Raw genomic sequence first — 26,654 nt, forward strand, 5'->3', positions numbered from 1 at the left:
TTCCAAAGTACATAAATCTAATTCCACGCAGTTTTACTATGAAAGGAATTCTTAAAAGCAGGGGTCCTCTTCCCTGCTGTGCCAAAACTGAGGGTTCCCTCTCCTATGATATTTTCAGTTGTTCCCTGCCATTCTTCCTGAGAGAATGTCACATCCAGCCATCAGGTGGTTATTAAACATACTACTTTGAAATCCCAGTATCAAGTTACAGAATTACAAGTGATTTGCAGTAATTTACAGTTAGTGCAACATAGTTCCAAATACTGGTTATGTAATAAACCCTGATTTAAGATACTTCACCTAAAATGTTTTTAAAGAGTGCCATAAAATCCAAAATGAAAAGCTATTATTTGTTTGCTTACAAGTGATTTAGTAAGTTTTTTTAGCATGCTAGCAATCTTCAGGACACACCGCATTCGCAGGCAATTTACAGTCAAGAGTTGTTCAGCTGAACTCGATGCATTCACTTTAAATATTTACTGTAACTGTTCTACAGTCAGTAGGTGTGGGGAAAGCCAATCTTCACCAACATCAGTAAAGGCAAGGCAGCATCACAAAAAATAACCACCTAGCCCAGTAGAACATACTTAGGTTAAATAATTTCATTATTCTTTCTCCTTTCTCCATTATTTAATTCTTAATTATTATGATCACATTGAGAAATATCAAGTGTGTTTTACAACTATCACCTCTCATTGAGCAAACCCAGTTTTCCCTAACTCTACAGGGGTTCTTCCTACGTAACTCCTTTCCAGAGTTTTCACATCTCCAGTAAGGAAGGAAGTCCACAGATCTAGAGGAACAATCACTTCAGAGCCAGCTAAGAGAAACAGAAAAAAGATAATTACGAGCTGGATTGAAGCATTCCACCCTTGAAGGGGAAAAAAAAAAAAAAAGTATCTGGTACAAGATAAACAGGTAAAAGTGTTTCTTAGAAAACAGTTGTTCGAGATTTTAGCCTGTGATGATAAAGAAATGAGTCATCATCCGTCACAATGAATATACTATAGAGTTAAATCATTTGATGTGGTAACTTAAAACCACATTCACTTTTAGATTCTTTTCTAAATCTACATCAAAGAGGAGGAACTTCCAATAATTCTCATAAAACACCACAGATTTACACAGGTACTCCAATACTTGGGCTCCTTAATAGCATTTCTCTCACCACTTCAGGAGAGCTTTATGAAATATCTCAGCAAAAAGGAAAAAGACAACAATGTAACTGAGGAAAGACATATATGGGGCAAATGAACCTCGCCAGGACTAGCCAGAAGGCCATGGCACAAGCGGACAACAAAAGGGCTTTTAAAAAGCCTTGTCAAATGCTGTGATCAGACCACACCACTTCGATAGCTACCGTCAGCAAAGCAGTGCTAATAGTAACAACTGCAGTTAAGACCTGTGCTGCACTATAATGAGACATTTTTATTAACTTGAATGGTGTATAAGCACCAAAACTACCGTACCACTTCAGACAGACTAGCAGTCTCTACTACTACTCAGGTTACAAAACTGAAATGCTTCAGAGGGAGGTGCAAGAAATTCCAAGGGAAAAGTCTGCTTTAAGTATGAATACATATGCCTTTTTGCCAATTAAGTTCCCGCCCCCCCGCCCCCCCCCCCCATGAGCGCACAGTGGGCACCATGCCCCCTTTCCACATCTTCCACAGTAAAAACCATCATTTGAAGAGGAATCCAGGGCAGAATAATGCCTTCCAACAGTAAGAGTTACACAACTTCTTTGTGAACATCACATATTCCTATCTTGCTGTTTCCAGAAAGTGAGTAGATCCTCTAGAGTTGTAAATCATGTTAGAGGTATGACAGCAAACATGATTTTGATTACAACTCCAAGTTTTGAAAAAATAATTAAATACGGCAATAGCAATTTTTGAAAACCTAGCCAGAGTAACATCATATATATCCCGTGCAGTTTATAAACATCTTGGCACATCAAGTCTCAGTAAGGCTTAAAAACAAGCATCTTCCTAAATTCCAATTACTCAGAGATTAAAGATAAACCTTTCCACTCTCCCCTCTTTTCCAATTACCTCTGTTTCTGAGAAAGATGACAAAAATGCATAGACATACTAATATGATATCCTATGACCTCAGCAGTCTCATTTTTCAAGTGGATGCAAAGAAAAACTTACCAAAAGATGGTATCTCAACACTGAATAAGCACATGCAGGTCACTCACCAAATCAACTTCCCTTAAGAAAATAAGTTACTTAAAGTAAAAGTATCTTTCAATTACAGCAGCACTTCAGAAGCATCTTCCTACATATTAGCAATGAAAAATATAGTAAGAAAAACATTCCCAGGTAGGATTTATTTTGTGACACTTCTTCATTGGTAACATTTGGCAATCTTTACTCAGGAGGAAGAACTTTGGGCTTGTTTGAAGATGTAACAACCTAGGGAGACAGTATCTTGGGAGAATGCAGCACATACTGACTGATAAAAGCAACCCTTCCAAGCTAGAGGCATTTTAAGAGTTAATAGGAGTGGGACACAGTTACCATTTTCCAATCAAGCTGGCAGTTTTCGTATTCAGTATTAAGAAAACCTTTGAATGAACTGAACTAGTACTATGACTCCACTGTATGAATTTGGGAAATAAAGGCATTGAGGTGGTATAATCACACACTCATTTGATCTGAAAATAACTTAGGCTGTTTCTCAGCATAAATTTGGCATCTTTTAACAGTTAATCTGTAGATGTTTTCAAGTTAAAGGGCTAGAAAGAAGATGACTGCTTAGAAGCCTGATATTAGGCCTATCCTTTGGAGGTGAGCATTGCAAGAGTTAAGGAATTTACAACATCAGCTCAACCATGCTGCAAAGATAAGCATCTCTTCCTGTCCTTGATGAATGCACCTAGACTTCAGATCCATTCGGAAAGCTAGGAGAGACCATTTCATTCAGAACAAGCTTTTCTCATGACCCTCCTACAAACTTTACAGCTCATCTTCTACAACTGCTTGCTGTCCCTATTTTAATTCTTAATTAGACTGAATTTGCTGAATTTTTACAAACGTTTCTTCTCCTGCTGCTACTTTCTAGCTACAAAGTTAACACTATCCTGTGGAATCTGAAGCTCTTTTCCTAACATACTTAGAGATAATGTAAGAGTTTACATATATTTAACAAGAAAACATTGCATTACTATATAGCATTTAATTAACAAGCTGAAAATATATTGAAGTCTTGAAACAATTCTGAGAAATGCCATTCAGATAATTTTAAAAGTAATCCAGAAGTTTGTTCAATGGCCTGCAGGTTATCTTCAAGGCTATCCCAAAAACAGAGCTATTGTCCCCGACAAGACAATTTTTTTTATGTTCTTTATCTATGTATCAGATAGAGCTGTGCAGAGCCAGCTAGTCAGAAAAGCTAATCAGACAGAAGCCTTAGTCTTCAGAACCCTCTAGTATCCAAGTCAATACATACAAGCAGACTTGTCTATCCAGGATAGAGAACCTAAAGTTTTTGCTAACAGGGCAAACAAAATTCTGAAGTTTTCAATCCTTGAGAGGACTTAGAAAAGGCTGATAATTTTTTAACTTAATGAAACCACTTGTGCATTACCCACTAAAAATAACACTCAAGTAAGATGACAACAGAAGCCAAAGGATCAGTCCAAACACACATCCGGCATTATTCAGCCAAGCAGCTTTTGGGAAACCCAGGAGAAAGCATTTCTTCCAAACATCTCAGGCTGGTGGGGCTAGAGAGAGGAACAAAACACCAAGGTAAATGTTTTGGGCACACACAGTGCAACTGCACTTCTGAGGGGATCCAATCCTTCTGGTACACACTAGAATGTCTAAAGTGTCCCTTAAGTGATCTCAAAGTTGCACTAAAGTTTGCCTAAAATCCAGTTTTAGGTAAACACACCTTATCTGGGATGCTGGTTTTTGGAAGCTACCTATCTTAAAAGTGATCTGCCTTATTATGAGAAAAGCTTAAAATACAACCTTAAAATAAACTCTACTTTCCATAAATGTAATTCTATATCAGAAGCAGAAATTAAGTCATTTGCAGCAAATGACTGTACATTAATACTTACCCATCCAAAGAATTCTCTCTGCATATACTTGTGGAGGGGAAGGAGGCAGGGCACAGTTAAAAATAGATAGAAAGAAACAGTCATTTTTTATATTTATTTGCAGCATGGTAACTTAAAAAGACTGGTGCGCATAGTATTAGAAGTCTGGAAATTATGTTTCCATACCAATGTTAGTGAGAAATTACTTGTGTCTGTATTCCCAAGTCACTAATCCAAATCAATTCAGGTAAGAAAAACATTAATATAAAGCTTATTTTAAACAATTGCTTCAAATTGCAATAATGTTACATACAAAGTACTCAGCCATTTTTTTTCCCCCCCCCTCCAGTTTAGGTCATAGGATCCTTCTAGTGTATTTTACCTTTTTTCACAGAAAAGTATTTTAAAAACCCATAGTGAATTATACGTGGGATCTTCCAACATCTCAAAAGGTTCAGCTAGCAATGCCTGGATTAACCTGTGTTTTCTTTATTACAAAAGACTTATTTTATTATAGGTTTGTTAAAGGATACTATATGAAAAGCAACTTATGTCTTGTGTTCATTGTGTCAATATTTAACCTTTACCATACTGTTTAGTGAAACGCAGTAATGTGCTATTGAAACATATAAAAGGCAAATCTCAGTTCTAAGGAGCAAACATTTATCAAATTAAAAAAATGGGAAACTAATTACATAGTGAAAAGGGATATTAACAGAAGGCTACATCGTAAAATACCTACAGAAAACTACTCAGTGGTACTACCTCTACAGAGCATGAACCACATTCTGGAGACACAAAATAAACTCAAAAGTGGACTTCTTGTACAGCTTCTTCATCAGAAGCTTGTCACCAAATTGTGCTAGAAAGAAACGCAGTGGGTTGTCCGAAACATTCAAGTAGCAAACTAGAGGAATTGTAACAACTCAAATCCAAAAGCCTTTTTCTCATCACATTGCATTCAACATTTTTCTCCTTTTTCACCTTCTTTTGGCACAAGTTTTTTGGGCTGCTGCTGGTGTCAATTATCTTGCTTTAATTTCTCTTGTTAGTTTCCAAAGCCATTTAAATACAACAACATACAATGTAACAGCCAATAAGGCACAGTTCTTGCAAAGTTATTTCTGCATCTGTATGGAGGCAGCAGACTATATAAATATTTGGTGGGAGACTCATGTTATCGAGTGGCAAGAACAGGAAAAGTCAAATGAAGCAAAACTTAAAGCAAACAAACCAGATTGGCCTCAATAAAGAAAATCCTATTAAAGGCCTTACCAACGTAAAGCTAGGCAAAGAAAGCATCTTCTGCTAACAGCATTACTGCTGTGACCTGCAGCTAGAAGCCTACTACATGCCAGTGTCCCGGCCCCAAACTTTTCTTCACCTACGGGTAACACTGTTTTCAGAGGGAAGAGGGGCATGTAGTAATAGGTGAAAACTGCATTTGCAGAAGTATATGCATGTCAAAAAGTAACAGTGTATATACTACGGGGACCTGTAATTTCAACTCTTACTTCTTAGGGTGCACCACTGTGCTGACAACCAAGTATCATTTCTGGCTTTCAAAACTGGTTTCACTTCAGGAAATGATTTTACCAGAAGATCTGTTTGCAAACTGAACTATGAAATTTTCTACACAATTAAAAAAAAATGCCATTTCTCCTGCAAGATGCAAATGACATTACAACTGGAAGGAGCTTGCTATTGCATTGTAGTAACATTAGCGTAAGACAAATGCATTTTATGTTGTCTGTCCTCCCTACATCACACCTACTTTAATGAAAGTGAATTTACTTACTGATTTTATTTTGTTCTGCATTGCAGTTCCCTACCAGAAAGTGCTCTGTATGCTTATTTCTAAAAGATAACTGCCACTGCTTGAAGAGACAAGGTAAAAAACCAAGCAAACAAAAAAAAACCACAGAAGGGGGGGAATCCCAACATCAGAACTCTGTTAGTCTGATTTTATAACATACCTGATTCTTTTCATAAACTACTCTTGCGTGGCACTGCCCCAAATAAGCAAATCTCAGACATTTGGTTTGAGAAATATTTCATCAGAAGACAAAATAAAAGACTGGGTATCTTTTAATTTGATAAGAATGACAGTTAAAGCACACTAGTCTTTCTTCTTTTAAAGAGGAAAAAAAACCCCTACCCCCAAACTCAACACCAAACCAAAATTCACTGCCATGTTACTACAGCATAGCTCCAGGGTTTAAGAGGGAAGACTACATCCAGTGCAAACAGAAATCTCTTCCTGCTTTTTATAATAAATAAACTTGAACTGTCCCTTTTAAGGTAATTATTTGGAAATTTACTTTTATCAATTTAGAGCTCCCCAAAGTAATATATTTAAAATAACTTTTGAATAAACAGCTCAGAAAAGATAGCACCCAAACAAATTCTTTTGGTTCTCCAATATAAGAACAGTGGATCTCCATTAAGCTATTTCACACCATTTGCTAAAGAACTAGTGTCACATTTCATTAGTCATCCCTCTCCCTCCAACCTTCCTAAGGGCATTTTGATGCAACTTCTAAAAGCAAGCAGTTAAGTATCACCAAGGAATCAACGATTGTCACAATGCAACAGAATATTAAGGCCAGTGAATAACAACTGAATATTTATAAGTAACACTAATTTCTATCAAAGCCTGCTTTTCCAAATATAACCAGAACAAAAGCACAACAATTCTGTAGTGTACCAAGTGTATATTTCAATTTACTGTATGCAGTCTAACAACAAATTTGGTCATAATTTACCAGATATACATAAATGATTTAAGTAGCAAAAGAAGATTCAGTTCCAAGATAATAAGTTCATACCTTGAGGGAAAAAAAAAAAACCCAAAACAAAACAAAAAAGGAAAATACATTAAGAATGTAGAGCCAGGTCCAGTTTCTAAGCATTAAGTGAGCAGTATTCTAATTAAAGCAGATTTAGGTGAATTTCAGATATATATATATTTATATATATAGACAGATCTACCAATTGTAAACTATGATTTTAAAGGGGATAAATGGGATGGAAAAATCTTTATGCTATACTTACATATTCACAAAGCAGAACATTACTTTAACGTTTAAAATATTTTTTCATTCATATCATCTTTGCCCAACTAATTTCTACTTTGGACCCCACCAGAATTACACATTACTCATTTTAGTCTAGAACAATGAGAATAAGATGTATTCTTCAGTGTAACAAAAAAAAAAAAAAAAAGGCACCCACCCTCCCCACCCTCCCCCCAAAAACTAATCATCTGTCAGGTTTACAATGATGTGGAAACTACTAATGAAACAAGTGGATGATAAAAAAAAGCATTTTAATTCCCATATTACTGTAGTTCAAACTTAGCTTCAATCAGCAAAAAGAACGTCTTAACATTATGTTACTGTTCTACTGATGTAAAGGACAACAGTAAAGCTTGTCTCTTTTAAATATATACCAACTTTGATCAGATGGAGCACCGTTAAGATTCTGTCCGTCAAAGCATAGTTCAAAGTTATCCACACAACTAGCATAATTTAGTTACCCGATATAAAATAGGAAAAAATATACTCATTTTAAAATTAAACAAAGCTGAAAAATAGGGTGACCCTCAACTGGTTTTTATACAGTACTGTCACACTGGCCTAGCTATGTATCATGATAAATGCTCTGCATATTTACTCGTCGTGACATAATAGTACATCAGATGTATTGTTCCAATGATTGCCTGAATTCATTTGCCTTAGGCTAGACAACACAGAGGAGTTTAAGATGAAGGTGTAATGCCCTCCCCTCCCTATGAAAGAGGCCTGAAATCATTGGTACAAGTATTACATGCTCAGGAAAAAAATCCACGTGGCTACAAAAATTCAAGTTTCAACGCCTCCTAGAAAATTTCAAATAAAGAGTGTAGGGAGTATATCATCCTGAAAAGTAGACAACTCAAAAAGCATTTATTTTGCTTTGGACTGTTTGTTTTTCTTAAAAAAAAAAAAAATCCCAGCAAATTAAGTCAACAAGTTAAATATAATCGGTTTATATTAAAGACTAGCAACAACCCATTAAGTACAAAAGAATAAAAAATTTGTGTTCATTTTAATGACAAACGATGGGCACAATAGCCTAGTGTCCAATTCACATCACAAACTAGCAAAAAACCGGACAAGTAAAATTATCAACCAAGAAGTCTTTTAATATGACACTTTCTCCATTTCTTGTATTTTTATTCCGTGGGACTGAGGTATACACCAGGGAATTAAAAAAGTTTGAGAGGAGGGGGCCTTGGAAGGAGGAAACATTATTACATCGGATACCTTTCAGCATGACTGTCTCTTTAGACTAAGTGGTAGAAGAGTTACCCATGCTCTGATCAGTCTACTGTTTCATTATTGGTCATTCCTTCTGCAAGATCATTTTGGAACTGATGAATCAAGAGCAACCTTCTTGAAAATTCAAGACTGTGAAGAAACAGACACTAAATTAATGCCATTATTAACTTCTCCAGTGCTTATCACCTATAACACTTGCCAGCATAGAGCCAAAAGTTTTAAAACCAAATTTCCATACGGTGTTGGCATTACCTGTGATGCATATTTAAATGATTGGCTTTCACCTACCAGAGTACGGGAGAGGTAAGGTTTGTATGGTAAAGACATGCTTGTGGAAACAAGAGCCACTAGCTCAGATTAGCTTCACTGGTTCACTGACAACGTACAAGTGGATTTGGGAAAGCTGTCTTTGTATTTCCATACCAAGTTGCCATTTTCTTCATTCATGTTAACAGATACATGAATGTGTAACGTAAGTACAGTTACTACTATGTCTGAATAGGACCCAAGTAGCTATATCCTATAAATAATAAAAAATACATTTTTCTTTTCATAACTGACTGTAGATGTGAGGACTCTGTATAATTCAACCAAATGGTTGTATGCTGTACAGTCCTGTGCAAATATCATTAAAAAATTAATAATCCTTTTTTGCTATAAGGCTTTGACCCTACATTTTTCACAGCAACATAACTACCATCCAGCCTGTACCATATTTCGCAAGCCTTCAGTCCAAAAATTCAAATAGTCAATCCATATAGTGTCCATTTGCAGCACCCTGAAGTCATATGCTCTGTCAGTCATCTAAAGGCATACAAACTTCCCCAGATTCATCCCATCGAGACTGGTCGTTCTGTTCTTCTACATCATCACCAAGCTCCTCATCACCTTCTCCCACTTCATTTTCCTCGTATTCTTCATCCCTAGGGAAATCTGTGTCCTGCACCTGGTCTGCTCCCTCTTGCCCTCCAGGTTGAGATTTATCTGCACAGTCTACACAAACTCCGTAACGTCGTGATCCATGTCTTATTCCAACGCTGGCTGCTAGCATGAAAATCTTCTTACACACCATACATTTATACTTTTTATCCTTTTTATGCACCTATATGGAAGAGAAATATTAACAGCTGAAAACGTATGTATCAGGTTGCATTTGTGTATAGTAGTAGAAAACTATTAATAATTGCCAATACAAAAATTAATTTTTGAACTCTTCCAAAAGAATCCCCAACACTGTTCAGAGAAAGAGAAGCACTAATAGACATCCATTTTGACTACATGAGCTATTGCCCACAACCAAACTACCTGCTTACTGTTCAGCAGGTAGCTGAATAGCTGCCTGTTCTGTAAGCAGGTGAGTGTTCTTTTTATGACTACTCACTGTATAGAGCAAGGCTCTGAAAGGCAATGAGAACAGTATAAGCATTTATGTTGCACGCAGGATTGTATCTCATTTAGAAAACTGCCTTTGTAATTTTAAGTCCTAGAAACATTAAGAACAAGCAGGAGTTAATAAAATCTGCAAGAATTCAAAAAGCAAGATCCTTCTTCCATGACACCTCTCTCCAACATAACCTTTCCAGGTGCCTTTGGTGAATTTTTTGTCTTGTATGTAAGTGAGCTTGTGTGCAAAATCAGAAGGCTGCTGGTGACTAACTTAACTAAACATAGATTTAAATTTTGAATTCAGGAATACGTTACTTGTTCAAGTAACTGAATTCAGCAACCAGGTATAATAGTTAGCATCTTGGAAAAAAATTAAGTTGAAGACTTCTTTCTACTGTCTGGTGTCCTCAAAACAGATTACAATTATGTGCTTAAATATCTCATTTGAGGTCACATTGAAAAAGTTACCATTTAAAACAAAACAGAAATTACCATGCAGGTAAGAGGAAAAAACCCAAGATCAATATATAAAGTTACTTTAGTCCCACTGTGTAATCTGTACATCTGATACTACATGTTCTTTCCTCAGCCTCTAGACTTGTTATGATAACGTGTCACACAGAGCAGAATGTTTGAGGCATTTGTTGAACAGGGGGATAGGGGGCAAAAAAAAGTGTTCTGACTCCATCGGGGACAGCACACTTCAGTTACAGCACAGGGCTGGGCTGAGCTCACTCTATAGCTATTTTCACCCTGTCTGACCAACTCCTAATCTGGAGGGAAAAAGTCTTCAGCTACAAAAACTTGTTAGATACTGTAGGACAGGAACCTGTAGTCCTATCATACTCTTCCTGGTAGACTGCCTACCACCCACTGTTGCTACCTTCCCTGGTGAGCCACAAAGGAAGGAGTAGCTGCTGGGACATGTTACACTGTATCACCCACCAATAAGGTGGTAACGACCTAACCTCCTCTGCCCAGCCACAGTTACCTTGTACCACTCATCACCTCCATCCCTGCAGTCACCTCCATACACTACAGCACAAAATATCCTTCTAGCTTGGTAACATTATGGGTACCTCCACCCCTTTGAGCATCTAAGCCTTCACCAGGTGGTATGGGAGAAGGAAGAAAGGCAGCAGTAGCAGGGTGGAAAGATGTGTATCTAAGATGAAAGAACTCCAGTGGAACAAAAAAAAGACGCTGGTTCTAAAAATTACACAGGATCTGTTAATACAGCTGCCCTACCTTCACAACCACTTAAGGAATACTTAAAATTACTACAGTGGTCTCATAACTATCTTCTAGAATTACATCTTGGTATCACTCAGGTTATTATTTACTTATAATAATGTTACTAGCTAACAGGAACTTCATTTCATGATAGCACAGGCTAGAAAGGAAAGTTAGAAAGACTTACACCAAAAGCTCTTTCCTGCATCCCCATTAGAACTTGGAAACTCACAACCACTTTTTCTACTTGCTGTGGAACAAAAGGCCAACTGCGAGAAGGCTACAGAGACTTGGGGAACACCCTCATGAGGGAGAAAGGTGGTCCACTGGTTCGCAAAGGGCTAAGGAAAGCTACCAAAATGGAGAAGTGCGATTTACCCCATTTCATGTACTAACCTGTTTTGAGTATCTGCAAAATGAGTTGGTTTTTTTTGAATCACAGCTTGGAGAAATGTTATTACTTTTCACCACCAATATGATCTTGCTTTTGTTACTCCCTTAAAACACACCCTGGACTTTATACAGTAAATATTATAACGAAGTCCTAATTTCCTTACAGACTAGACACAAAGTACCTGCAAAATACCCATGACAAAATTCTCTCTGGATCCTCAGATAAACAGTACTCAAGTCAAATCCTGAGTTACACAACATGCACAGGGCAGGGTAAGCTCAACTGCTGATTATGGTACTGGTACAACACAAGTCAGAAGGACATTTACTTTCTGCATCTCAGATATTTTTCATTCTTTCTGAACCTTACAGTAAATACTATACTATAGCTTTCTCTAGTTGTGAAGTAAGTATTTTGGAACTACCCCAGGATATCACGCAATTGCTGATTAACAGGGTATCCTCACAGAAAATGGTGGTGCAGCATTACAGGACAATACTACATGCTATTCTATTACAGTAACACCAAGACAGAATTTCCTTTCGTTATCTACAGAATATTTACATCTCTTCATACGTCATTTTCAAAATCATCTTGATATTATCTCTATCAGAATTCCAGTGATTGTCTTAATTGATACTGCATTTTCCATTAAGAATATAAGAGGTACAGTTATCACAAAGAGATGTTTATCTTGATCCATTTTAGATTAAGATAAAACAATTTACGTTATGGCAAATCAGAGAACAGTGTTTCTCCCAGCTACCAAAACATTTGAAAGAACATAAAGACCCCACTCATACATGTGCATACATACACACACACATGCAGTTACCTACCAAGGAATGTCTCTTTACATGTTCTCTTCGAGTAAACAGCTTCCCACAGATGTCACAACTGAAAGATCTCACGCCTGTGTGAATGAGCAAGTGTCTCTTTAGTGTTCTTCTGTATTTGGCTACATAATTACAGTGTGGACACTTCAACTTGTTCATGATTAAAGCAGAGGAATCACCTACAAAATAATAAGCCATCAGGAGAAAAGATGATGAAACACAAAAAAACCTGTTTCAATATGTTCTGCTTGGTGCACAAAAATAAACAGGTGCCAAAACAATAAAGCATCCACGTGACTTTTCATCAGACAAATCAGGACAATGCCTGCCTACAGAAACCAAATACTGGTAGGTTCTGCACGTACAATTTTGCTAGAAAAATACCTACTTCTAACCAAGGAATTTTTACTACAGAATTGCAGATCAATTCTTTGAAAAGACGTTTTATTTCATGCATTAGAGTAAATTAGCTACAAGCTAGTGGTATTCCATTTTCTAGATGTCACCTATACCAGAAAATACTTTATTCGGGATGAGAAACCCCCTAGCTCTCCGACATTTAGACAGTCTTCCCCCCTAACCTTCTATTGAGAATTATGTGCAGAACTGCCTGCCAATATCTGACTCTACAGATAAATAAAAAAAGAAAGTCTAACTAAGGAAGAACAAATATTGACAAAAGGAGTAGGACAGTAAGAGGTAGCACAATTCTTATATAGCTAAAAAGGGAAGTTACTGGCTCAAACCTTTGCTATTCCTTACTCAAAGTCTAATTTGGTCTAACAGCAGAAAAAAATAAGGAGAACACTAAACTTCTGGAAGTAGCAATATCCCATTTCTTTCTTATGATGGAAGAATAGGTATTTACATATCCTTAGGCCAAGGATAACAGAGCTTGCTCAAAGGATATGTGCAAAATGGGTTTACTACCTGTAACTGTGTGAAACTGAAAAGCACAGGATGCTGTGACAGTTATGAAGGTGGCCATACAGGAATGCAAGGATTATTCCAAGAATATGGTACTGGCTCAACTTACAACAGATGAGAAGTTATGAACATGATCATAAGCATCTAGAACCATCCAAAAAGCACTGGCTAAAGCTTCATGCTTATATGCATATGAGTTTTTAATGCTCATGCTGGCAGGAAGAAAGCAATTGTGTGTTACGTGCATGGGCCTGAACGCCTTCATCTAAGATGCCTTCTCTCAGTTTCAAAATCCATCATAACACGAAGTTAAATTTTGCTAATATTCAAAAGTTTGTCTTGGTATAATTGGAGCACTCATGCAAGCTGCATGTCAACAGTGTCACATAATGGCTTACATGAAGAAAAGCAAGTACAAAAAAAGTTTAAATTGCAGTCTTATACACATCAACAGAGGCGTGACAGACAGGCAGATGTCAGGACCGTAAGAAATATGGGAATGTAATGGTTTAAGAACAGGCAGACCTCTAAACCCTTGCCTGCTACTGAATTGCACCTTCTGATGACCCAATTTCTTCTACTGTAATAAACCAAAATATTTAAAGTAAACCATAAACTACATCCCACTAATAGCTCAAAAGTTACAGAGAAGAAGTAGGCATTACTATTACCCAGTTCTTAAGATCCTCTTTTTACTGAAGACTATGTTAAGGACCTAACAACAATTATTTCAGATGTGGTGGTTTTTTTGGTATGTTTCAGACAGAAAAATAATATATAGATAATTGCCTGCTTGAACTATTAAGAAAGGCACAGAATCTGTGAAAAAGTAGGTGATATAGCACAGGTCTGAAAAGGGTTGTTTGATGCAGTTGTAATTCTTCAGTCAAAAAAGAAACAACAAATTCAAAAATAAAAACTTCATTGCAATAAAGAAATTTAATAGCAAGAAGTATGCTGTGAGATCTACCTTTAACATTACATTTAATTCTGTACCTTCATCATCCAAGTGTTAACTTCAAAGCCCATTTATCTGTAGTCAGCTTACTAAGGTGTGTGCGTGTTTGGAGAAGCTATCAGATCATTAAAGACCTCAGGTATCTTCATATTCAGGCATAGTACAAGAGCTGATATAAATCATGTTCTGTTTTTACTTTTCTATACATCTTAATTCTTTTTTCTCCCTCCAAGAAAGTACTCCTATCTACACTATCCAGAAAGGCAAATGATATGGAAGAAGATTATGTAAACACTTAATCTTAGAAAACTCTAAACAAATTAATCAAATATTACCAGCAGTGACACAGAAGATAAAGAACTCCTCTCAGAGGCAAAAAAACAACATCCTCTCCCAGAGATACTTGCCATTTTCCCAAGCTTCTTTTGGCCACGATTCTGGCAGCAGTCCGTACTTGAAGTCACTTGAAGTACCCGGCAGCAGTCCGTACTTGAAGTCACTTGAAGTACCCGGCAGCAGTCCGTACTTGAAGTCACTTGAAGTACCCGGCAGCAGTCCGTACTTGAAGTCACTTGAAGTACCTATTACAAACATAGTCTTACTTTAGCTTCCCAGGCTCAATTCAGTCATGCTGTTTAGCAAAATATACATCCTTTTTAAACTGTGACAAAAAAGTTTCAAACCTTAAAATCGTAATTATAATATTTTTTCACATAATCTTCAATATGGAAGTGAAGAAATAACTGCATCCATAATTTCAGTGAAATCAGACTTCTTAACTACTCTCCACAGCACCGTTTCTTCTCCCTATCCTGAGAAAATTTCAAAGACTTTTTCATACTACAGGAACCTTTATAGTAAGGATATTTATTCCTTCACTATCATCATGACAAAGCTAAGAAGTTTTCCACTGGCTTCTCTTTACAACTGTTTTGTGCAGTGACTTTGTCTGGTCTACCACAGGCAATCTAGCTGGTACAAAAGTAAACATTTTCTACTGGAGGTGTGATTTTCTTTATTACTTTAAAATACCTCAGAGGTATACAAAGTGCTTTAAAGACCTTTATTTATATAAAGTATTCTACAGCTATGACTAAATCCTTTTTCAAATAATCATCTCCATTACTCTATAACCACATTAATTCAGGAGACCCTAATTACTTGGAATATATCAGCTTAAAAAGACTAGCTTGCACATTTACATTTGGTCTTTAGAAAAGCTCTTCATGCAGTTTGCATGGTGTTTGTAGCTTCTTTCCCCTCTTTAAAAGAACAAAATCACTCAAAAGTAAACAGTGCCTTAAAAAGAAAGAGATCTTTGCTTGTTTAATTCTATACTCTTGTAACAAGAATTGCATGAGTGATTATGGAATCACTATTAACACAGTGCAGAGAAGAGAACTATAAATAGTACAACAGAAAGCTGCACCAGGCATTTGACAAAACCTTATCTTTGGGGCAAAGACTCTTCTGGCAAGAATGCAAATCAACCTTCCCCACAATACCCAAGACTAGAGTTTGTTAGAAAACATGAACTCATAAACCCATTACTTTCCTCACAGGCACACAGTTGTTAAACTGCAGTGGAAACTGGCAGATTTCCTTTTATTTGTCCAGGTGGTACTCAGGTCCTCACACTAGATTCCCAATGTCACTGTTATAAAAACTTTTGCGAATGGCTTCATAGCAAAAAGACACATTTTTACTTTCAAGTCTGAGACTGTGTATTTTAATAGTCTAAAGATTCTTTCCTTTGCCCCTACTCTGCTCATTCTAAGTGTTTTTTCCTGGAAAGGAAATTCTCTTAGTGTAAACTAGAATTTTAAGCAGCTAGTGATAAGCTGCATACTGAAACACTCAGCACTTGCAGTTTTACTGGAAAAAAATACAGGCTACAAATCCTTACAGCACTAGACACAGACAGTAGTTTCATTTACTGCTCAGACAGTGTACAGTTGGCAGCAGTGGTTTCATCTGCAACATAAGACAACAGTTAAAGAGGAAATCAATTAACAAATAGGAAGCTTATAATTCCATCCTATTTGTTAGAGAGTGGCAAATGCTAAGCAAAGCTGGATCACAACTGCCAAACTAGGTATTCCATCAGGGCTTTTAAAAAGCAGAGCTCGAGTGGATGAAGGAAGAGAAATCCCAGTATTTTAGCTCATCCACCTTGCTATTTTGGTACAAAAAGAAAGAAGGGGGAGGGGAGGCAGAGGTCAGGGAATGAATATCTCTGGCCTCTAAGAAACAAAGTAGCAAGGAAAATATTCTTTAATTTTTTTTTAATTACTGACTAATAGCTGTTATGTCCAAAAGAGACAAGAACTCCTTACTCAATTTGGAGCTATGGACTCCAGCAATGGCATCTCAAGGAATAGAACACAGACACCCTACAGACATGCCAACTACACATTCCTTTGAGGTGAGTAGTAAAACTTCCTCCTGTAATATGCAAGAAAGGATTAGTGAGGAAGCAGTGTTGTACAGTTCTGGGCAAAAGCAAAAATGATTACCTCAGGGCTAAAAACCTCCAAATCAAAGCAAGCTTCAGGATTTAGCAGAGAAAAAATAAAACAACTTTTATAACCAGTTTAAAATATTAGACCTTTTCTTCATAGGTTTTTCCCCTCTAATAGAGCTGTCCTGTCTACTTGACTAGTGAAAGATCAGTGATCAAAATATTTCAGTCACTTTTTCCCCCACTTATGGGAGGAATATCTATAAGATCAACACACTAAGCCTTTACTGCTGACAGATGTAACATATATGCTGTGCACAGACAATACTGTATAGCTTCCTTCAAAATAAGCATACAAAGACTGACCATAAGCCAGAGTTGTACCAAGCTGAGCACATTTATAATGCTGTCAATTTGACAGTTCTTCTGGATCTAAGAGAACACAAATTTATTTAGGCACATTTATGCTCACAGCTGATATTGAAGTTTGTGGGAAGTCAGGAGCTCAAACCCCTGCACAGGTCTAGAACTTAACAGAAGACCCAGCATAGAGCCAAACACACTTAAGAGCTGTTGTATAGTGTACGTAACAGCTACTAAATCTTTCTACCTCCTATTTGAAGAGAACACCTGCGATAACATGAAAGAACATCAGCACAGATACCACAAAAGATAAAAGGCTGTTACAGACACTTCAGTCTCTGCACAGTACAGGACTAAGGAGATCATAACTAAACCTAATGCTTATTCCTAGAATAATTCTTTGACCTAGAAAACCTGCTTTCTAGATTAAGCACACATAGAACATGTTCAAAACAAAACAAAAAAAGGCATTTTTTATGTCTAACGGCTCATCCATACAGGAAATACATGAATCGCATATAGACCGTGAAGTGGAAGTGCAATACCTAGCCTCTATTAGTTTCCCCGAGTGGACATATAGCCTACATCAGATAAGCTTCTGACTGTAGCTGAGCCAACTACAAGATGTTACAGAACCCTGCGGCTTGTAACAACTTCTCCCATCCCTCCTCCCACCCAGGCTACTGCCCCCTGAAACCTGCTTGCAAAATTACAGGTATAGACATCTAACCTGTTCCAGTCAACTTAAACCCAGATGATTTTGATAGGAGACTGAAAGCAATTACGTACGTGGTTGTACTGGTAGATTGGGTGTGGAATGCAAAGGGGGAAATAGCGACAGCAGCGAGAAATTTTCTTAAAAAAAAAAAAAAAAAAAAAAAAAATCTGAAGCAATAATGTTCTCTATTTCCAGACCAGGTCATCTGACCACAACATTCCTCTGATCTGAAGATACCTTGTTACAATTTAGTTGATTCCTAAAACAGGTATAAGTTAATAATTCAAGTGTCAGTTAAACTCTTCTCCACACAGGGTAGAAGAATGGGTAGATTCTGGAGCTCCTGTGTGTAACCTGATCTTAAAAAAAAACCAACCAAACAAAAACCCACAAAAAACCCAAACCCAAACTCAAAATAAAAGCAATACAAATAAGCTGATTAACTATCAGCATTAAAATTCTCAAGATGTTAATTTGAGAAGAGATTAAGATAGTCTGAAATACAATGAAGTAGTTGTGTAGGCTTTTACAAAAACTTTAACAAACTTTATGGAAGGATTTTATGTTCCACTGTATGTATTCTCTGGGAAAAGAATAACCAGAAGTCAGACACACCGATTGTCAGTTTTGAAGGCAAGAATATAGGGAGTATCACCAGAAAGACAGAACATATCTGAGCGGCAACATCCTCAGTTTGACAAATTCTGCTTTTTTTCCTGTAACCAGAAATATGCTGATTTTTTGAGAAAAGGAGACATCACTGAGTAGGGGATGATCAAGGAGATTAATGAGAAGATGAATGATAGAAGCCATTAAACAGGCCACTATAGAAAGGGATATGGATGTACAGTGCACTGAGGGAGAAAATACAAAGCTTTGCATTAGATACAGCAAGAAAGAAAGAATGCTATTTTTCCACCAGGTTTTCTCATATTGACTGCTCGTCCAAGTCAATTAAAAAAAAATGACAGGAAGTAGACAGGATAAGCAATTAGGCCATAGCTTTCAAGGATTGTAGAGAGCGCAACGGTAATCTACTGAGACAATCTGGATTGCTATTAGAGAGCTGGATTTGTTGCTTATGTTGAGTAACCTGACAGACCAAAAAAAAAAAAAACCAAACCCACCACTGCCAAGACTGACATTCCGGGAAGGTGGTGGAAAGAAAATACATTGTACTCCGTTTGTTCCCAGAGTACTACGCACATCTTTAACCTTGCTTCTGAAAAGGGGTTCTCAACTGTCTCTTGCAACAGAAGGATCAGACAAACTGAAGACATTTTGCCAATGCAATCTTACTCATACTCTGTGTACTGCTCCCAATTGCTCTTAATTTTTACTGTTTCTCATTCACAAAAAAATGGTTTCTTGCTTTGAAAATGGAGGCAGTTCTGTCACCAACTAACCCGGCCAGATGACCATCAATTGATACCAACTATATTAACCACTTGCTTTTCCAGCTTGCTTATCATATATTCCCTGAAAAACTCCTCCCTGAGAAAGGGGTGCCATTCACATTAGAAAGCTATTTTGCTGATCTCTTCCCACAAAGGCTACGTCAGCAAAACACAAGATAGTAAAAGCTTTCCTCATCCAGACCATTTATTTGTGGGGCAGTTACTATTCTCGGGAACTATCACAGATTCAAACAAAAACTTAAATCTGAAGGGACCTCTGAAGGTCGCCTAGTTCAACTTCCTACTCACAGCAGGACTAACTTCAAAGCTGGACTGTATGTTGCTTTGGACCTTGCAAAGTTTTAAATATCTGCAAGGATGGGAGATTCCATAAACCCTCTAAGCAATCTGTTCCAGCACAACTGCTCTCATGGTCAACAGTCTTCTTCATATACAACTGGAATTTCCTTACCTACAACTTGTGACAACTGACTCTTGACCTTTCACTGTGCACCTCTGGAAAGCATCTGGGTTCATTTTCTCTGTAACCCCCTTAAGGTGGTAGAAGATGTCAGGTAAATCCCTCAGCTTTCTCCATACTAAATAAATTCAGTTCCTCAGCCCCTCCTTGACAACACATTCTTCATCCCCCTAACCACCTTAGTGCCCCTCTGCTGGGCTCATACAGCTCACTGGCATCTTTCTGGGCTGCCCTAAACCAGGCACAGGATTTCAAATGTGGTCTTGCCAGTCCCGAGTACAGGGGTATTATCACCACTTCCTTCAGCCTGCTGGCTATGTTCTTGCTAATACTACCACTATGAGGCTGGCCTTCATTGCTCCTAGGATGCACTACCGAATCACATTCAGCTTGCTGTCCACAAGGACCCCCTGGTTCTTCTCCACAGTTACTACACAGCCACTCAGCACATACTGATGCACAAGGTCGTTACTTCCAGAGACAGGACTTGATATTTGCCTTTGCACAACATCTTGGGGGTTCCTGTTGGTCAATTCCTATAGCATTGAGGTCCATCTGAACAACAGCCCAACGCTGTCCCCCCGGTATATCAACCATTCCCACCAATTTGATGTCACCTGCAAACTTGCTGAGGGTGTCTTCCGCCCTGCTATCCTGATCACTGATAAGGAAGGATGTTAAAACTGTAGGTGACTCAGCAAGCTGTTTTTGGGAAAATGGCCCTTCTTGACTTCACTGTCAAGACAATACCTTCATCCATAAACTTCTGGACTATGTTGTAAGCTCAATGACGATATCATGAACACCGCAAGCAAGTCAATTTAAAGATGTATCTCAAGAGCTTTCTCAAGTATTCAAGAGAACTCAAGGACTTTCTAATATAAACATTTCACATGCTCTTTTCATCATGTCTTGTATTTGAAGTGTTAATATAAGTAGGACTTTCAAGAATATATACATCTGAAAGGCCACATGGAACTCCTACAGACTGGCATTTAGGATTATGAACCTTCAATACAATAAAAAAGACCAATCATTTCAGATACCCTGGTAACCAAATTAAGTGTCCTGGCATTATGTTCTGCTCCTATTTTCTTGCTAACTCTTTGAAAAAGCAACTACAGAACAAAATCCAAGGAAATGTTTGATTTGTCCTCAAAGCTGCCAGTGTCTCCCTAATAAGGGGGTAAAAAAGCATCCAATTTAACCCCCCAAAAGTTAAGTTTATTCCCATCTTAGCTGTGATACAAGGGTTCTCTACACAGTAAAGCCATTAGCTATGTCCTGCACCAGCATCAGAGTACTGCTATTGCCATCATTTTATCAGCTACATACTGTAGCTTGTAAACATATTTTCTTAAAGGAAGGATTAAGTGTCATCTTGAGGGACAGGAAATAGAAGAATCATCATGATCAAAGACCAGTGATGTCACTGTAGGTGAGAAATACACCAAAAACTGATACAGGTCTTCATCTGTATTTATTCTTATGTAAAGACATAAGCACAGGTATCATTACCATGTAAAGACTGTTTTGGTCCAAACTTTTTATGCTAAAACAGCTGAAAGGAAATGCTAAGGAGATTTTCACTTCATGTTAGCTTCTCTGATTGCAGGCAGTCTTAAAAGCAGTAGCATAATTGACCAAAACCCTTGGGTTGAACTGTTATCTCAGTATCATTCATTTCAGACTTACTTTGCCAAAGCCTAACTTTGTCCAGGAATATCAAGGGATTTTGTCTTTACACTGGGCTTAGGAGAAAAGTAAGGTACAAGACAGAGGTGCAAATCTGTAAAAATGCCAAAACAAACAAAAAAACCAACCAAACAGCCCAACCCTTAGAATTAAAAACAAAACAAAAAAAAAAGCCCAAGAAAAACAACAAAAACCCCAATCCAGATACTTCCTTGGGAGCTCTGCAAAATAGGATCTGGGAGCACCTGACAAATGAAGCTTGTAAGGAGAGTGTAACACCCAACATTACACCCTAGAGAAAGGGGATCAGCTCAAGTCAAAAGCAAGCAAATGTGTAAAAGATTGGAACTTTTACACAGTTCACACTTTTCATACAAACGATCTGGCCATGAAAGGCAAACGTTACTGTTTTTTTTCCCCCAGCTTTAAAGATCACATTCTCTCAACACCCTCCAAAGACCTGGAAAGACTAGAAGTGACTGAAGTTCTGCAATTGTGGCTACATTTTTACAGTAAAATGGCAACTCTGATCTTGGTAACACCCCTCTCCATTGTTCTCAGTATGACAGGATGAAGCTTGTAACTAACAAAGCTGCACTGATGAAGGCTAGTCATTAAATTGAAATTGTCTGCTAAAGCTGTACTCCTACCAACAGGTGTACTGCAAGTACTACAATGAGCTTTAGGGTAAACACATAGTATAAGCTTGCTATGATAGAGTATTTTACTTTTATATAAATTTCCACACTATGAACATTTCTGGTTGGATATATTTACTGATACCTGCCAAGAACCGGCACAAGTAAGAAATGCTGCCTGCCTCTGTCCTCCACCCCAAAAAATGACTCCAAGTTCTGTCCACAAAAATTCCAGAATGTACACAGAGAATAAATTGTTGAGCAGTGAGCAAAACAACTTGGCAAGGAAACAGAACCTGAAGGAATCATTTTTTAGCCAAGTTACATGCCATTTCAAACCTATTCTACTCAGCTACCAACACTGAGGATAACCTACCCCTTACCTCAAATTTAAAAAAAAACCTCCACAAAACCCCCCAAAACCACACAACACACTAAGACTCTTAAGCCCAGAGACCTGAACAGCAGTTGATCAGTTCACCTTCTATAAACTCCTCTGTGACAAAGCTACTCAGTGTTGAGTGCTCTCAGAGGGAGTTACAGTGGTGTAACTGAGCTGAATAGGCCTACCAATGCAGAAAGCCTACAGGTTAAGTAAGAAACTTAACAGCGTTACATTGTTTTTCTGTACCACATGTCAGTGAAGGCATAAAGAATATTATCTTAACATAAGTCCTTCATCATCTTTTAAGCTTTGTAAGTATCAACAGGGGAATGGGATAGGCATATGAGGACAAGTGTGTAGGAGATAAGGGGGCTGTGGATAAAAACAAGGCTTCATCTTCTAGGGTAATTACTATCAGAAAAGCTTTTTAAAGGATGCTGCATTCCAATCTTCACAACAGTTTAAAAAAGCTCCACACCACTCTGAAAATCAGCTACAATCCAAAAGGATCTGAAGCATCTGGAGTAAAACCACTTTCACTGCTCAGAACGTGATAAAATTAATTAGATTTGACTTACTGAGCTAAGTCTTTGAGACGCAGGAGGGAAGCTAGCTGAAGAATAGCACAGCTAACTTCTGTGGCTAAAGTTATGGTGCCCAAATTAAGATATACAGCCCCTGGTTTTCTTTATTTATGGATTTGCTGTCATCATCATCACTATTTCATAAATGAGGTAACAAAAAGTCAAATCAGTGCTTCACACTGGTAACTTTTTAGAAGCGAATGCATTGCGCCTGTGCTTCACTTGCACAGAGGACCAAAAAAGTTTTTCAGGAAGAAAAGGTCTGCAGACATCACAAACTTCTCCAACCCATCTACCTTGTTTTACTTGTAAAAAACCACAAAACCACCATATGCACAACAGTGATATGCAAAATACTGCTTAAAATTGCAAGGTCAGTGGTTGACCATACCATGAGAATGTGACAATCTGTGGGATCATCCCCAGCAGAAGTAAATTTAATGAATTGGGAAGAGGTTGACCCCAGATTTTACTCTTTAGATTACTTCTAAAAACCTATGAGGGCTTCAATACCAGATTACATAGGGAATGGGGCAAATGAAGTTAAAGGTCCATTAAGCAATTTAAGTATTTCAAGCAGGGTATCAGTTGGAGATCTGAGGAAAACCTGACTGTGAGTCATAATACCATGGAACAGGAGGAAAAAAGCTTAATTTTCTTAATACTGTTTTTCTTCTTTGTAACTCAGGCAGTCAAGTGGGGTTTATCCCTACAAGAAATATATACACGTCCAGGTAAGTCCACGAATCTTTATTTCTCCAAATACAAAGATACCTTGTCCTTATTGTAAAGTTCCGATCAAGTTGCGTTATGCTGTGTTATCATAAAAAACCTTATGATCAGCCATTAAGAACATGACAAATTAGAATCACTAAACTTTTATGAACTGGAAACTGACTAAGAGATGCTGACTGCACTGTTATTTTCACCATGGTAAATGGTTAATTGCAGGATGCACCATGGCTGTAAACAGTGAAGACTTTTTTTTGCAGATTATCAACTAGAAGGGAAAACAGTGGAATAGGTGGTAATACTCAATGTGAAGAAACACAGCTATTTTAATTAATATATCTAAAACTGAAGAAGGCTTGAAAGCTTCAGCAAAAATAGATAAATGAAGTAAGACAGTATACGCAATTTAAAAATCCATCTCAACCTCATGGGAGTTTTTTGAAGCTCACAGTGCTACTTTTTACAGACAAAGTGTTAAATATAAACTCACTGGCAACGCTGGAAGAAGCAGCTGACATATCCTTACGGATATCTATAGGAACTCACATTCGGCAAGGAGCAGTTTAACCTGTTCACTCTACTGGGACAAGAGAGGTAGCAGATAGTCAACAATAAAAGCTTTCTAACTACCCAATACTTCCCTAGCAGTACCCCATGAAAGTCCATTTACTAAAGAATTCACGGCAGTGGCTTTTAGGGTAAATTTTTGTAGTGAGAGTAATGTTTTTAAATAGGCTTCCCATCTACCATATCTATGGTACTTCTTTCCCCTCACAAAAAAAAAAAAAAAAAAACCCAGACAACCCAAAACCATAATCAAGGACACAGCAACTCACTCTGCATGTAACTGGACCTCTCATAACCACAGCTGGTGTTGGTTATCCCCATCAGCACATGACAAAGCATAACAGTAGAAGCTCATTCTTTCCCTTTCCACCACTGAAGGGACAGTGCACTCCTTGGCTTTCATTGTAAGAATCTACTATTCTTTTTCTTCTCATAGCATTGTCTTAGATCTATTCCAGAAGACATTTTCTTATGCATTTTTAACTCCCAGTGCCTTTTTTTTTTTTGGTAGATTTTCATCTTCACAAGAAATTTAATCCACAACTAAAAAGTTACCATATAACCTGCAAGTTACTCTACAACTCATTCTTGTCATTCTTCCAACTCTCCACTCCTCCCTCTTCCACCTTTTCTTGGGCATAGAGAGTGCAATTGAAAGAAGAGTGTTTAAGAGTGGAATTTACCTGCAGAGCAAAGAAAAAGCTAGCCAGCTGTAGAGGAGGAAGAACTGAATGCTGAAGGCCAGACTACGGGTAAGAGTTAAGCCCTACTTCCAATATCTCTTCTTGTTTCAAACAATGTGCATACATGTAAGAACTTCATAAAAGTAAAGGTCTTATTATAAAATTGTTAGATTGGGCTTCCAAAATAGTTCTAACACTGACAGAAAATATTACTTACTTGAGACCACTTATGTTGTGCTCTGAACATCCCAAGTAGATCATTAGTTGACACTATTTTACAGTTCAATGAAAGAAACTTCCCCCCCCCCCAAATCACAAAACTTTCATTGGTTTTGGATGGACACCACAGCACGAATTCAGTGTGCCTCTTGCATCCAATACATTGCTCTTCAGCAAAATGTTGCATGAATGTATTTTGTAATTTAATGCTTTTAGCACCAGTTACTGGAAACCTTGGTGCTTCTGTCCAAAAAAACTGAATAAGGACCAAACTTGTTTAATTGTTACTGCACTGCCCATATCCTCCATTATTTCTTCAAGAAAGCTCTACAGTACATTTGCATTCTGCAGAATGCAAACAAGTGTTTATTTCTGTTGCTGGGGTCATCATTTAGTAGACACATGGTATTTCCAACAGTAAGTGAGGCTGAATACCTACTCCATGTAAATCAGAAACAGAAATCACATGCTAAACTGTCAGTAATTTGATGTTTGTGCAATTAATATACAAGTTCTCAGCTCTTCCTCCAGACCCTCTGCTGCCCTTTTTCATACCACTGCAACTGAGTATGTACTAGCAATTAGTGTAGTCCAGCACAGGCAGATTTGTTGTGTGGGTGCTGAGGACTCAACATCCTCACTATATACATCTAAAGGTGTTTTACTTAAGGTTAGATCTAACCCGGTGCTGTGGACCTAAGGCCTGTTAGCAGTTGGCACACAATAGGCACCTTTCTGAAACACAACTTCTATTTTCATTTCAGCCAGAAGAAACTCTATGCAGTCCAAGGAAGCTTAGACAGTAAGAAAAGATCAGGAAATTCACTTTACAAGTGCACACTCCCAAGCTGAACTGCAAAGCTAAAGTACACCTACCCAGAGTTCAGAGATAAGCAAACCCCCTGAAGCATTTACAGAATGAACATTAGCTCCACACAGCTACTTCTCAAGAGCTGCTTCAGTTGTGCCACACTATTTGCGAACTTCGTGGATGTATCTTGTACGGGCTTCTCCTGCTCATGTGCCAGATGTACATGTCCACAGCTCCACACCGCAGTGCTCTATACTGCTCCATGTCATTGTGGTGCTCACGCACATGTACTGGTATGGTACAGAACAGTGCAGAGCCACGACATGCACTGTGCAGGACTTTTATTCACCTATTGTCTCCTTGCCCCTTGGCAGCTGCCGGCCACACAGATGGGCATCTACAACACTGCAGGCAGAGGCATGTCAGGGCCCCAGTAAAAACAGCCCGTCCATGCAGCTACTGAAAGAATTTCTTTCAGCCTTGTTTTTCAACAAAACTAAGGGTACAGGAAGAAACTAACATCATCCCTCCTTACACCAAAATAAATACAGGTTCCTAGACCCTCCCAGAACTGAGGTTGCTTTCCGATCTCCATTTTGTCCCTGGAATACCAAAATATCTGGAAATACTCTATACCCACAAATATGAGTGCCAATTTTTTTTTTATTGCCCTCAGTTCTACCCCTTGAACCTCACAAACAGAGGATATCCACAGTCCCTTGATGTCTGAAGGGGGCATACATTTTAAAATGCTCAAAAAATACACACATCTAAAAAAGCCTGTTCCAGCTATGTCTCAAATCCACCCTT

General features: G+C 37.9%; 1 protein-coding gene across 1 annotated transcript in view; it reads right to left on the reverse strand.

The window, feature by feature from the left end:
- Positions 1-4,396: 4,396 nt before the first annotated feature.
- Positions 4,397-26,654, reverse strand: part of ZBTB10 (zinc finger and BTB domain containing 10) — a 32,266-nt gene continuing 10,008 nt past the window's right edge. Inside the window, exons 3-5 of the mRNA XM_037380755.1 lie at positions 14,518-14,691; positions 12,229-12,404; positions 4,397-9,478 (exon numbers count right to left, since the gene is read on the reverse strand). Of these exons, the coding sequence (XP_037236652.1) occupies positions 9,173-9,478; positions 12,229-12,404; positions 14,518-14,691 (656 nt within the window). The 3' untranslated portion in view covers positions 4,397-9,172. The remainder of the gene's footprint in view (positions 9,479-12,228; positions 12,405-14,517; positions 14,692-26,654) is intronic.

Source organism: Falco rusticolus, chromosome 3 (genome assembly GCF_015220075.1).
Source record: "Falco rusticolus isolate bFalRus1 chromosome 3, bFalRus1.pri, whole genome shotgun sequence".
NCBI classification, from domain to species: domain Eukaryota; kingdom Metazoa; phylum Chordata; class Aves; order Falconiformes; family Falconidae; genus Falco; species Falco rusticolus.